The 15457-nt window shown below is 42.4% G+C and overlaps 1 protein-coding gene across 1 annotated transcript in view; it reads right to left on the bottom strand.

Annotated features, from left to right (window-relative positions):
* LOC141070528 (uncharacterized) overlaps positions 1-15457 on the bottom strand; it is a 163909-nt gene that overhangs the window by 138812 nt on the left and 9640 nt on the right. Inside the window, 2 exon segments of the mRNA XM_073559538.1 lie at positions 52-343; positions 1284-2785. Of these exon segments, the coding sequence (XP_073415639.1) occupies positions 52-343; positions 1284-2785 (1794 nt within the window).

Here is a 15457-nt window from a genome sequence, read left to right as displayed (position 1 = left end):
AGATGGGGCAGCTTGCGCACCCACTCTGGTGCTTCAGAGTTCTACCTGTACCTTCATCAGCAAGTTCAGCTTTCTCTTGGATCTTCCTTCTATTACCTTCAACAGCCTCTAGGGTCTCTGCTGGGCTCTCTGAAGAGTCAGTGCTCTCGCTCCCAGACTCCATTACTCCAGCCTCAGGTTCCCTGTAGTTCTCTCCATCTACTGTCCTGGTGTCACACACCTCAGTACAGTTTCTGTCCCCTTCCAGAGTTTTGGCGCAGTTGTCATCTTCCGCCACCTCAGGTGAATAAACCTCCAATCTGCTCTCCTTGACCGTTGTGGGTTTTCCCTCCACCTGCGCTCTCTGCTGATGGATCTCCATCGTCACAATGTGTCAGTTTTATTTCCAACACATCAGCACTAAACGACATCTTAGTGCTCATGTGCACTAAAGCAAAACACTCCAGGTTGCATTGCAGGAAGCAGCCATCTCTGTGACACATACCTCCCAACGATTATACGCCATTAGCCTCCTTACAAAATATACAGCAGTACAACAAAAATTCTTATTTTTATACCTTTTTTTGATGATTTTATTCTTCAGCAGTGTGATTACAGAGATACCAGATTCATATAGTTGAAAGTTTTGCTTTTTTGTTAATTAAAAAAATTGTATTGCCGTATTCTGAGAGATGTAAAATTTTTATCTTTTGGCAAACAAAGTTGTATGAGGGGTTATTTTTGCACAACAATTTGATTTCTTTGGTACCATTTTGGGGTACATAACATTTTTTCTAACACTTTTTCTCATTTTTCAGCTGGAGAATGGACAAAACACAAAAATTCTGTTATTGTTTTTATATATCTTTTTGCGTGAAGTATAAGTGATAAGAACAATTCATTCTTCAGATCAGTACGATTACAGCGATACCAGATTTATATAATTTTTTTTTGTCAATGAGCCATATTATGGCTTGTTTTTTGCGGGACAATTTGGCATTTTCATATTTTTGATTACTTTTCATTAAATTTATTTTCTGTCAGATGCATTTTATATTAAATTTGTTTATGATGCTCACTGTATGGAATAAATAGCAAGACAGTTTTGTAGTTCGGGTCATTCCAGATACAAATTATGTGAAGTTTTTTAGATGGAACAGAAAAGCTTCATTTTTAGTGGCAAAATGGGTTTTAGTGATGTGTCTCCATTTTTTCCTTTTTACTTCTTTACATTTTATAACCACTTAGATGCCGCTGTCGTGATTGACAGCGGCATTTAACAGGTTAATCAGATGTCAGATAAAAAAAGAAAATGGCTACTTCCCTGTGTGTGTCCTTTGATGACTAACAAGACTTGCTTTCACTGTAAAACATTTCCCACATTCTGAACATGAATATGGTTTTTCCCCTGTGTGAATTCTTTGATGTACAACAAGATGTGATTTATCTATAAAACATTTCCCACATTCTGAACATAAAAATTCCTTCTCCCCTGTGTGAATTCTCTGATGTATAACAAGTTGTGATTTACGTAGAAAACATTTCCCACATTCTGAACATGAAAATGGCTTCTCTCCAGTGTGAATTGTTTGATGTACAACAAGATTTGATTTCCAAATAAAACATTTCCCACATTCTGAACATGAAAATGGCTTTTCCCCTGTGTGAATTCTCTGATGTTCAAGGAGATGTGATTTTTCAGAAAAACATTTCCCACAGTCTGAACATGAATGTGGCTTCTCCCGTGTATGAGTTCTTTGATGTCTAACAAGATGTGATTTCCCTATAAAACATTTTCCACATTCTGAACACAAAAATCCCTTCTCCCCAGTGTGAATTCTCTGATGTGAAACAAGATTTGCTTTTTCTATAAAACATTTCCCACATTCTGAACACAAATATGGCTTCTCCCCTGTGTGAATTTTATGATGTCTGACAAGATGTGATTTCCGTATAAAACATTTCCCACATTCTGAACATGAAAATGGCTTCTCCCCTGTGTGAATTCTTTGATGTGCAACAAGATGTGATTTACCTATAAAACATTTCCCACATTCTGAACATAAAAATTCTTTCTCCCCTGTGTGAATTCTCTTATGTATAACAAGTTGTGTTTTACCTAGAAAACATTTCCCACATTCTGAACATGAAAATGACCTCTCCCCTGTGTGAATTGTTTGATGTACAACAAGATTTGATTTCCAAATAAAACATTTCCCACATTCTGAACATGAAAATGGCTTTTCCCCTGTGTGAATTCTCTGATGTTCAAGGAGATGTGATTTCTCACAAAAACATTTCCCACATTCTGAACATGAATGTGGCTTCTCCCGTGTATGAGTTCTTTGATGTCTAACAAGCTGTGATTTCCCTATAAAACATTTCCCACATTCTGAACACGAAAATCTCTTCTCCCCAGTGTGAATTCTCTGATGTATAACAAGATTTGCGTTTTCTACAAAACATTTCCCACATTCTGAACACAAATATGGCTTCTCCCCTGTGTGAATTTTATGATGTCTGACAAGATGTGATTTCCGTATAAAACATTTCCCACATTCTGAACAAGAAAATAGTTTCTCCTCTTTAAGAGCTAGTTCATGTTCATTAGTCCTATTACTTTGGTTTTGCATGTAGGTCGTTGATGAAGCAGAGGAAAGGCCCTGTTGAAAATGATCGGTTGAAAGACTTTTTCTGAGAAGGGATTGAGGTTTATGCTCTTCATATGTATCTGGGGTAAGACCATGATCATCTGTTGTGAAATCTGACAGTATCAGATGTCCCTCTGAGCTCCTGGTACAGTCATCTGTCAAGAATAAAAATTATTTTATTATTTTCCAATACTACTACTACATTAAAATCATATCAATATTACATATTTTTATTGCAAATTGTAATACAAATAAATCAATGAAGAAAAAATCACAAAACACTGACTACTGTATTAGATTATGATGCTACGCCTTCATGTTGTGCTATTTCAATTTTTCACTTCTCTGTTGGATCCATCTTCCCCATAGGTTCACACTTCAGTTTGCCTGTCACCAATTATTACCACTTATATCAGGGGTGAGGAACCATTTGTATATTTATGCCATCTTTCAGGGGACATGCAAAATTAACAACTTAAAAATTACCCTGCTATACTTGGTCAAACATTTAAAGAGGTTGTCCACTATTTTTGTATTGATGACCTGGCACCCCAGCCGTTCAGCTGCTATCGGTGTCGGAAGCCGGAAGTACTTACCTGGCGAGATAGCAGTCGACTTGTAGTGACAGCCGCATGGTACTGTACATCCACCTCCTATTGATTCGAATAGGAGGCGGATGTGCAGAACCCTGCGGCAGCCACTACAAGTAGACAACCAGCTAAGCAATTATGTACATCTGTCTTGCGGTCGCCACCGACCCCAATACTAGTTGATCATTCGGGGTGCTAGACGTTGGATGCCGTTGATTAGACATTGATGACCTATTCTAAGGATGGATGATCAATGTAAAAGTAGTAAACAACCTCTTTAACTTAACCTTAATGTTATGGCTGGACCTTCTTGTCTTTGTTAGGGCTGATTTTAGGTGGCATTACTGATGTTGCTACTCGTAACTGCTTTTCCAGGCTTGCGTCGTTCTGGGGCACAGACTTATAATGTGTGTGGAGGGAGAGGACACACAACAGGGACTAAGGCTATTTGCACACATTCAGGATTTGCAGCACAAAATTGTACTGCAAATCCTGATGTGTTGGCAGGAAAAACGATGCGTAAAATACGGATTGTTGACGTGTTTTTTACATGGTTTTTGTTCCATATTTTTCTCCACTAATTAGAATGGGTGAAATAATCAGCAAAAATTGACATTATGCAGATTATAATCTGCTGCAAATCTGCAAGAAACAAATAGGCAATATGTGCATGAGAATTCAGAAATTTCATTCACTTTGCTTGTACTGTAAATGGCTGCATATTTTATTTAACAGATCCAAGCGGAAAAACGCACAAAGCCTTCAATTGAATTGGGGGTGAGAAACACGGTGATTAATTTATATTTACCGGGCGGCGGAAGTTATAGTTAAGGGAGTTTCCACTACTAGGAAAATCCTTTCTTGATAAAAATGTTTGGCCCCCTTAAAATTGTAAAGCTTACACTCACCTCTCATGCCGACGCCATTCCCGCGGTGTCGGCACTCACTCTCCCAGGGCTCCTGTGTAGTTGCCATGACATGTGAGCCAGCGCACAATCAGCACTGACATCACTGTCCCCGCCTTTGGAAAAATTGAACATGAAGAGAACGTCCGGGCTGCAGCTGATCTCGGACTTCCTCTTCATGTCGAATTCAACAGGAGGCGGGGACAGTGATGCCATACGCCACTCCAAAATCCCATGGAATCTGAAAGGTGTCTATTGCATGAGGACCTTCTCTTGGGTTTAGTGAGCAGATTTTTTCCACTTTTCTGTTCTGTTTGCAAATAGTTCTATGTCTGGAAGACCACACAGGTCTACTACCTGCTGTAAAACCATTAGATTCAAGGCCCATTCCCCTTGCTTTAGTTGGCTGCAACTTAGGAAGTCTGCCCTGTCGTTCTCCTTTCCCTTTATGTCGAATGCAGTCAGGGAAAGAAAATACTGCTCCACTATCTGAAAAAGGTACCTCATTGCCTTCATCAGGGAGTGGGATCTTGATCCCTCTTGAAGATTAATATATGCCACTGTTGTCTGTTGTGAACGTGCAAACGTGATTGCCCTGAAAAGAGGTGGTAAGGAACTCCTTTAACACTTTCTCTACTGCCAATAGTTCCTGCATGTTGGAAGAACGTCTCTCGTATTCTGGCCAAGGACCTTGTACTGCACAAACTCAAATGCACCGCCCACCAATCTTGTTTGCTTCTGCGAGTGTGATATCGCTGATTTAAGACATCTATGGGACCCTTGACAACAAATTTTCTATGTTTAACCACCAAACATAGACACTGAAGAAAGATTTACTTTCCTTTCTAAAACACGCTCCTAACCATTTTTGGGCTAACAATATCTCCCGTTTTAGCTGTCTGGTGTGCAGCTGGACCCATGACACTGCCAGTAAACATGAAGTCTGAGTCCCCAACAATGACATTGCTTGCCTTATTGTCATAAATTGTCCACCCTGAATTGTCAACTACTGCTGACACCAGGAACATCACTTTGATCTTCTCTTTGGGAATAAAGCAAGTCTGGCACAGAAAGTTCAAAATAAGATCTACAAAAGGACTAGATTTTAATAAGTCTTTAGTTTTGATTTTGTTATATTCAGTAGCCAGCCCACCTCCTCTAAGATGTTTCGGACTCCTTCCAGTTGTGCATTGCAATGTTCCACCAGTCTTCCCACAATCAGGAAATCATCCAGATAAGGAACAACCAGAGTGTTCTGAACCCAAAGATGTGCTGTCATCTCAGCTACAGTCATATGTAAAAGTTTGGGCACCCCTATTAATGTTAACCTTTTTTCTTTATAACAATTTTGGTTTTTGCAACAGCTATTTCAGTTTCATATATCTAATAACTGATGGACTCAGTTATATTTCTGGATTCAAATGAGGTTTATTGTAATAACAGAAAATGTGCAATCTGCATTTAAACAAAATTTGACCGGTGCAAAAGTATGGGCACCTCAACATAAAAGTGACATTAATATTTCGTAGATCCTCCTTTTGCAAAAATAACAGCCTCTAGTCGCTTCCTGTAGCTATTAATGAGTTCTGGATCCTGGATGAAGGTATTTGTGACCATTCCTGTTTACAAAACAATTCCAGTTAAGTTTGATGGTCGCCGAGCATGGACAGCCCACTTCAAATCATCCCACAGATGTTCAATGATATTCAAGTCTGGGGACTGGGATGGCCATTCCAGAACATTGTAATTGTTCCTCTGCAGCGGTGCTTTGGATCATTGTCTTGCTGAAATATCCGTCCCCTGCGTAACTTCAACTTCGTCACTGATTCTTGCACATTATTGTCAAGAATCTGCTGATACTGAGTTGAATCCATGCGACCCTCAACTTTAACAAGATTCCCGGTGCCGGCATTGGCCACACAGCCCCAAAGCATGATGGAACCTCCACCAAATTTTACTGTGGGTAGCAAGTGTTTTTCTTGGAATGCTGTGTTTTTAGCCTCCATGCATAACGCCTTTTTGTATGACCAAACAACTCAATCTTTGTTTCATCAGTCCACAGGACCTTCTTCCAAAATGTAACTGGCTTGTCCAAATGTGCTTTTGCATACCTCAGGCAACTCTGTTTGTGGCGTGCTTGCAGAAACGGCTTCTTTCGCATCACTCTCCCATACAGCTTCTCCTTGTGCAAAGTGCGCTGTATTGTTGACCGATGCACAGTGACACCATCTGCAGCAAGATGATGCTGCAGGTCTTTGGAGGTGGTCTGTGGATTGTCCTTGACTGTTCTCACCATTCTTCTTCTCTGCCTTTCTGATATTTTTCTTGGCCTGCCACTTCTGGGCTTAACAAGAACTGTACCTGTGTTCTTCCATTTCCTTACTATGTTCCTCACAGTGGAAACTGACAGGTTAAATCTCTGAGACAACTTTTTGTATCCTTCCCCTGAAAAGCTATGTTGAAAAATCTTTGTTTTCAGATCATTTGAGAGTTGTTTTGAGGAGCCCATGATGCCACTCTTCATAGGAGAATCAAATAGGAGAACTACTTGCAAGTGGCCACCTTAAATACCTTTTCTCATGATTTGATACACCTGGCTATGAAGTTCAAAGCTCAATGAGGTTACAAAACCAATTTAGTGCTTCAGGAAGTCAGTAAAAAGTAGTTAGGAGTGTTCAAATCAAGAAAATGATAAGGGTGCCCATACTTTTGCACCGGTCAAATTTTGTTTAAATGCAGATTGCACATTTTCTGTTAGTACAATAAACCTCATTTGAATCCAGAAATATAACTGAGTCCATCAGCTATTAGATATATGAAACTGAAATAGCTGTTGCAAAAACCAAAATTGTTATAAAGAAAAAAGGTTAACATTAATAGGGGTGCCCAAACTTTTACATATGACTGTATAAGCTTGCTGAAAACCCTTGGAGCCATTGATAGACCTAAGGGCGAGGCTTTGAACGGAAAGTGCTTTAGTTCCCCCTGTATAAATAAAGTGACCCTTAAAATTTTTTGATGATCTGCATGTTTTGGGACATGGTAGTGCCCAGCTTTAAAGTCCATGCAGCAATATCAAAACAGAAGTTTTATAGCCATCTTTATCGATTCCATCTTGAAAGGTCGGTAAATTAGGAATCTGTTTAAATTCCTTAAGTTGATGATGTTCCTGAATGTACCATCTGGTTTTCAAATCAAGAGAAAGGAGGAATAAAATAACATTCTGTAGGGGAGAGAGCCCCGGTAAAAGGGCCTGCCATGTGTCCGGGCTGGAACTAAGGGGGCTGTCACCCAGGTTTCCAGGAGATACGTTCCCAGGGGAAAGAATAGCAGGCCAGGACCGACAGTCAATCAGACAACGTGGGGGCGGGGCGACTACCAAAGGAGTGGAGGGGACCAGCCAGAGACTGGAGGGAGGAGCTTAGGTGGCATCCCAGAACGAGAGTGAGTCAGCGTTTCCAAGACCAGAGAGACGGAGGCTCACCTGACCGGGAGGGAGACCCGTAGCCTATACAGTGAGACCCACGGCCGCCACTGCCTCATTCCATACCGCGGCTGCGGACTGCACAGTGAGACCCACGGCCGCCCCTGCACCGCTCCACACCGCGGCGGCGGCCACTGTTGCCCCGCTCCACACTGCGGCTGCGGCCTGTACGGCGAGACGCGTGGCCAACACTGCCCCGCTCCACACCGCGGCCTGTACCCGAGGCAGCCAGTGTCCCACTCCACACCACGGCTGCGGTCTGTACAGCGAAACCCGGCAAGACCCGTGGCCACCACTGCCATGGTCCATACCGTGGCTGAGGCCTGTGCGGCGAGACCCGCGGTCGTCACTGTCACACTCCATACCGCGGCTGCGGTCTGCACGCCCAGACCCGCGGCTGCCTCTGCCTCACCGCCTGACGGGGCAACCCCGGCAGAGGGGAACCAGCCTGGGGCCTGTAACATTCCCCCAGCACCAGGGCTTGGGAACGCCCGAAGCCTGCGACAACTCTTCTTTGGCTGGACTCGGCGGCTGAGACGCCGATCAGACATCTCCCGGACTACAACTCTGCAGGACATGAGAGATCGATAAGTGACATTTCATTTGCGTTTATAGTTAATCCAAGGACCCCTGGCCGGCCATAGCACGGTCATATAGTTACCACCCCCCACCGTACTGTTTTGCATTTTGTTACTTGTGTATTTGTATCTGGATTCTTGCATGGAAAAACCAGTTAGCTTTCCTCTTTACATATATAAAAGTCTAGTTTACCCCTTGCTCGATCTCCGGCTCGTCACTGCATCCTGCTTACCTGCGAGTATCACACTTCCTTCTGCTACCAGTACTTCTCAAAGAACTTGTTTCTGGAGTACACCCAAAACCTCTGATTCTATCGCTAGCTGTTGCTCGAAAGACTTCCTGGGGGGTGTCATCATGAAGGTCTGCCGGGAAAGCTCTAATTTATAGTTTCAGGCCTGCTGCTACTATTCCTAGTACCCAGTCACTGTAGGAGATCTTTTTCCAGGCCTGGATGAAGAGGGAATGCTTTCCCCCTTCTTGAATAATGGCGTCATTGAGAAGATGTTTTTCCCCTGTAGAGGGACCTCCGCACATGAAGCCTGAAATTTTTCCTATTTTTATCTTTCCATCTTATCTGATTTTTGGGAGGTTTTCCTCTACCTTATTTTTCTTCCGAAAGGACCCATTCTTGAATTCGGTCATGGAAAACCTGAGAAACCTTTTTTTCTTATCTCCAGCCTTTTCTAGTATGTCGTCCAAGGTCTGAACGAAGAGGAATTGTCCATCACAAGGAATAGAACACAACTTGTTTTCTGACTGAAAATTTCCTGTCCATTCTTCAGCCACAGTGCTTGCCAAGCTTCATTAGAAAGACCAGCTGATCTTGCCAGTAGTCATATTGAATCTACTGAGGCATCTACCAGAAAAGCTGCAGCACTGGTATTAAAGAAGTTGTCCTCTACTTGGATAACTCCTTCTCATACCCCATGCATAGCCCTGATAAGCTTTATTATTTTATACTCACCTCTCATGCCGGCGCCATTCCGACGTTGTCGGCATTCGCTCTCCCCGAGGCTCTGGTTCGGTGTTGTGACACGTGACCCCAGCACCCATAAGCCCTGGCATCACTGTCCCTACCTTTATATGAAATGAACATGAAAAGGAAATCAGATCAGCTGCAGCCTGGACTTTCTCTTTATGTTCAATTTGACAAAAGGTGCTCCGATTGGGTGCTGGGATCACGTGTCACAACACTGAACTGGAGCCCTTGGGAGAACGATTGCTGACACCGTGGGAACGGCAACGGCAAGGGAGGTGAGAATAAGCTTTTATTTTATAGGGGCAAAGTGTGGGGTATGAGAAGGGGTTTTTCTAGTAGTGGACAACCCCTTTAATGGCGAGCTAGCCAAAATTTTTTCTCTTGGGGTCTTATTTTTTAACTGGTTTTCCAGTTGTTGAAACAAGATCACCATTGAATGAGCAGTGCAGGTCTATACAATCTCTGATTTTAAAGCACCTCCCGAGGCCTCCCAGGTGTGTCACAAATACCTCTCTGCCTTGTTATCTAGAGGGTTTCTCAGGACATCCGAGTCCTCAAAGGGCTGGGTAGATTTTTTTTTAAGACTTTGCCACTACAACAATTAACTTTGGGACCTTGTCCCATAATGCTGCATCTTTTTCCTCAAATGGGTATCTTCTTTTTAAAGATGATCTCCTCTGGCCTCTTCCATTCCTTCTGAAATTTACTTCTTTACCTCAAACATAATGTCCTCTAGAGACATAGTGTTTTTTTCCTCCTTAAGGCCAATGGTGGTTCTAACAGCCTTAATCAACTTGTCTGTGTCTTCCATAGGCAATCATGGTCTACTCTCCTGTACCACTATCAGAAGTTGAAGAAGAGTCGGATTCATATTCAACTTCTGACCGAAGGGAATTATCTGAATCAGAAGATAAATCTATAGCACTTTTCTTCCCTTTCTTCATGAGAGATTTTAGGAAACTGTCAACCTCTGCTCTGATGACAGTTTTTAGATGCATTGCGAAGTCAGAAGTTTCTTCACAAATAGGTTTTTGAATACATGCTGCACAGAGCTTTTTCTGTCAGTCACCTGATAGCGGGGTTCTGCACAGCGCACATTCTTTATTTCTCCTTTTTGAGCTGGCTTTTTTAGTTTTTACATAGTGAAAAGACAAAAGGGGCCTAATTAACAAAGTGAACTTTCATAGAGATCACTCACCACCCGCTGTTACTTCAAAGGTACTGGATTCGGAGGCTGGATTAGGACACATGATTGATCCTCTCTGGAGGCTGTGGAATCCTGACCCACTGTGCTTCTCTGGCTGGTTCTGCTGTCGCTTCTGCCACTTGAGTGACTGCCACCACTGTGTCCACGTTGCTGTAGCTGCTACTGATCCTCCATTGCAACTAGGACGGAGAGCTGGAGCATATGCCAGTGTCCCATCCCCTGATGATGCCGCAAATGCGGTTAAACATGTTGGGGGGACTAGTGCATTAATATTTTTCCTATTCTGTGTAAGATGGCTGCCGGACAAGTCCTAGAGGGTAGATATGTGTCACTGCTGCTATTAGCTGCGGTAATGTGAACTCAGAGGTATGCTCCAGCACACAAAGTGCTGAGAGGATTGTTTGGGCCACTCCAGGGCCAGGTTTTACGAGCGGTCATAAGAGATGGGTGGGAATGACCGCTCACATATCCCCACCCCAGGGGTGTGTTTTGCTGAATAAAATGGAGGCCAATTGCTTCATTCAGTCTGTGGCTGGAGGTGTGGAGACCTCCATTGTGTGTGTTGTAAAAGACACTGACCTGTGCGGGCGGGCTCGCTGTACTACAAGGACTGTGTACTTTTTTTTCCTGTTTGTTACTCTGTGCCGGTAAAGGCTAGTCATTTGTTTATTTCTAAACAGAGAAGTTTATGCCATTTGAATAAACTTGCTGGAACATTTCAGTGAAACCGCTTCCTGTGCCTACCTCAACAGCAGCCGAGTGAGTACAGATCCCTACATCTGCCAGATATGAGTTGACACCCCGGGGTGTCATCCACCAAAATATAAAATCAAGCATTGACAGAAATAATAAAGCTGAGGCAGATTATGGACTAATTTTTATATCTTAAAGTATTTTATATTTAATTAGGAATAAAAATTAAATTTTAGAGCTTGTTGGCAAGGTTTTTTTTGGGGGTGGGGTTCTCCCCTTTTAGTAAGTATTGATGTATCGCTCCAAAGGCTCTATTTTGTCCTCACATTTGGATTTTGGATTTTAACACGTTAAAATACAAATTATTAGATCTATTTTTGGTACCTGCAACCTTTTTTACAATCTGTGTGTCATCCAGTTTTTTTGTTTGACAAAGCCTCTCATATCAACTTCTCAGTGAAGAATGGACAGCTCTCAGATGACAACACGGATGACATCTGAGAGTTACCAGTTTTCTCATCTCACAGACACATTCACTTACTCTTAGACCTGTGACGGGGACAAGGGGGCATCCTCTACGTCTCGAAGAAAGAAGGTTTAGGCATACTCACAGACGCGGATTCTTTACTGTAAGAGCAGTGAGACTATGGAACTCTCTGCCATATGATGTTGTAATGAGTGAGTCCCTACTAAAATTTAAGAGGGGACTGGATGTCTTTCTTGAAAAATATAATGTTACAGGGTATATACACTAGTCTCCTTGATAGGGTGTTGATCCAGGGAGCTAGTCTGATTGCCGTATGTGGAGTCGGGAAGGAATTTTTTTCCCCAATGTGAAGCTTACTGTTTGCCACAAGGGTTTTTTTGCCTTCCTCTGGATCAACATGTTAGGGCCTGTAGGTTAGGATATGGGTTGAACTAGATGGACTTAAAGTCTTCTCAACCATAATAACTATTTTATTATGTTACTATGTTACTTGAGTGTGAAAGTTTACTCTACAAATCAAATGAAAAACAGATGACTCCACTTTTGGCTGACAGCCTCAGGCCATGTTCACACTTTAGTTTGGGAGTATTTCTGCTCCATTTTAGGAATAAACAAACAAGATTCATGTCCAAAACGGATCTGTTGTACAACCAATGCAAACATAAGCAGAGTAGCCCCATTAATTATGGAGTTCTGATACGAGTCCTTTTTAAGAAAAGAAAACAGTTCTGCATGTTGAACATTTTTACCGTTCTAAGAACAATTCCTAAGATCTGTCTATCTATCAATTCTAAGAACAGTCACTGATTGGGTGGATCAGGGAAACGCTGTAGATATAGTATATCTTGACTTCAGCAAAGCATTTGACAAAGTATCTAACACAATCCTTATTGAAAAAATGGCTAAGTATGGAATGGACAAGGCATCTGTTAGGTGGATTCATAACTGGCTTAGTGATCGAACCCAAAGAGTGGTCGTAAATGGCTGCACATCCAGTTGGAAGAATGTCTCAAGTGGGGTACCACAGGGCTCTGTCCTGGGCCCTGTATTGTTCAACATCTTTATCAACGATTTAGATGAAGGAATTGAGGGTAAACTGATTAAATTTGCTGATGACACAAAGCTAGGAGGGATAGCTAATACTAGAGAAGAGAGAGAGAGGATTCAAAAAGATATAAATAAACTGGAGCAGTGGGCAGCAACTAAAAGAATGGTTTTTAACAGGGAAAAATGCAAAGTACTACATCTGGGCAATAAAAATGAAAAAAGCATATACAGAATGGGAGGAATAGGGCTAAGCAACAGCACATGTGAAAAAGGCTTGGGTATACTAATAGATCACAGACTGAATATGAGTCAACAGTGTGATGCAGCAGCAAAAAATGAAAATGCAATTCTAGGATGTATTAACAGAAGCATATAGTCTAGATCACATGAAGTCATTATTGCCCTCTACTCCTCTTTGGTCAGACCTCATCTGGAATACTGTGTCCAGTTTTGGGCACCATATTTTAAAAAAGACATCAACAAACTGGAGCAAGTTCAGAAAAGAGCAACCAGAATGGTGACCGATCTGCAAACCCTGTCTTATGAGGAAAGGTTGCAGGATTTGGGAATGTTTAGCTTGCAGAAGAGAAGACTGAGAGGAGACTTAATAGCTGTCTACAAATATCTCAAGGGCTGTCACATTGTAAAAGGATCATCTTTATTCTCATTTGCACAAGGAAAGACTAAAAGCAATGGGATGAAACTGAATGGGAGGAGACATAGATTAGATATTAGAAAAAACTTTTTGACAGTTAGAGTGATCAATGATTGGAACAGGCTGCCACGAGAGGTGGTGAATTCTCCTTCAACAGAAGTCTTCAAGCAGAGGCTGGACAGACATCTGTCTGGGATGATTTAGCGAATCCTGCTTTTGAGCAGGGGGTTGGACCAGATAACCCAGGAGGTCCCTTCCAACTCTACGATTCTATGATTCAATTGTGCATATACTGGAATATTATGCCCATCAAGAAGAATGTTACTGAGGTTTTCACACTGAGGAATGTATTTTGTCCCTAAAAGTGCAGCCTGTGGCTCACTAGTAATGTTTCTGCCTTCCATATCAGGGGTCCCAAGTTTGAATCCCCAACACTGACAAGTTTAGAAAGTAAATTTGGAGACACACTGAGCAGTGCCTCATGTTAGACAGGTGTTATGATTGACTAGCAACTCACTTGAGGAAAAATATAACACTAAAAACTGCAACTGACCGTGCCACTTCCTGTACAGACTAAAATCCTGACCCCGCAGTCCCTAGTGGTAAATGCGGGAGCAGAGATAGCCCAAACCACATACAAAATGATGGCGATTTGGACCAATGCTGCCTTAAAGGCCGTCGGGTACGTCACGTTACTCCTAAAGAACTAGAGGGCAGAGCAGAGTGCAAATTACCTACAGAAGGGAAAGTGTGCTGAAATAAAAAAAGATCCCAGGGGGAGTAAAACAAACACAAACTTCAAAATAAAAAATTCAATACGTACTGTAAGAAAATAAACTGCCTACTTATTAGCAAGAAACAGAAGATAGATACATGATAAAGAACATAAACAGCAAAGATATAAACCCTAACCATGTTTTTACTGACAGCTTTAAACTACAGCAGTATGACTGGAAATCCAAATGAGACTATCACCAGCAGGAAATACCAGCAGGGGGAAAAAATATAAAGCTGCACCCAAAAGGCGATAGAGCAGACAAATTAGAAAATGAAAACAACTGTTACCTTTAGGCTGAGTTCACACGTGGCATTTTTTTCGCGTTTCCGCGGCTGTATTAACCGCGCGATTTTGCCACGAAAACTCGAAAAATAAGCATCCCATGCATTTCTATGGGATTCCGCAATGCTGTGCTAATGCTGCGGTTTTTACCGCGGCGGAATCGCTTTGCGGTAAAAACCGCAGCATGCTCATTATTTTGCGGAATCGCGGCGATCCCGCACCCATAGGAATGCATTGTTCCGCTTACTTCCTGCATGTGGCTGTGCACAACATGCGGAAAGTAAGCAGAACAATTGCGGATGGTACCCACGGTCCGGAGGAGAGGAGACTGTCCTCCGGGCTTTGGGTACCATATCCCTGTAAAAAATAGAATTTAAAAATAAAAAATATTGTTATTCTTACCTTCCGACGTCCCGCGCAGTCTTTCCGCTTCTCTTCACGCTCCCGTTCCCAGTAGTCCTTTGCGAAAATGCCCGCGATGGCGTCCGTTCTCGCGGGATCGCGAAGTCTCGCGGTCATTCGCGCGACGTCATCGCGAATTACCGCGAGACGTCGCGATCCCGCGAGAACTGACGTCATCGCGGGCATTTTCGCAAAGGATTACTGGGAACGGATGCGCGGGACGTCGGAGGGTAAGAATAACACTATTTTTTATTTTTTTTTACATTTTATCTTTTGCTATTGATGCCGCATAGGCGGCCTCAGTAGTAAAAAGTTGGTCACACTCGTCAAACACTATGTTTGACGAGTGTGACCAATCTGTCAATCAGTTCTCCCAGCGATGCTACAGATCGCTTGGAGAACGCTAGCATTTTGCAAGCTAATTACGCTTGCAAAATGCTAGTTTTTCCGCGGGAAAATCGCGGGAATTTAAAATGCGATTTTCCCGCTGACTGGAATTCCGGAATTCTCGCGGTAATTTCCGCGAGAGTTCCGGTACGTGTGCACTTAGCCTAAAAAGTCTGCAGCAAGGATAACAGAAACTAAACACACAAAGAAAAGGTGTGTCTGCTGTGGGTCAGTGAACAAAGAAGCACAACACATAAGACATTGGCTCAGTGGTTCGAACCAAGACACATGACAACTGGAGACTAAATACAGAAGACTCCCTTCTAAAGCAGAGAGACAAATATATAAAATA

Source organism: Dendrobates tinctorius, unplaced genomic scaffold, assembly GCF_039654945.1.
Source record: "Dendrobates tinctorius isolate UK_male_01 unplaced genomic scaffold, ASM3965494v1 ptg000014l, whole genome shotgun sequence".
Taxonomy (NCBI): domain Eukaryota; kingdom Metazoa; phylum Chordata; class Amphibia; order Anura; family Dendrobatidae; genus Dendrobates; species Dendrobates tinctorius.
The sequence above is the reverse complement of the archived record's forward strand: the minus strand, read 5'-3'. Positions and strand labels throughout refer to the sequence as shown.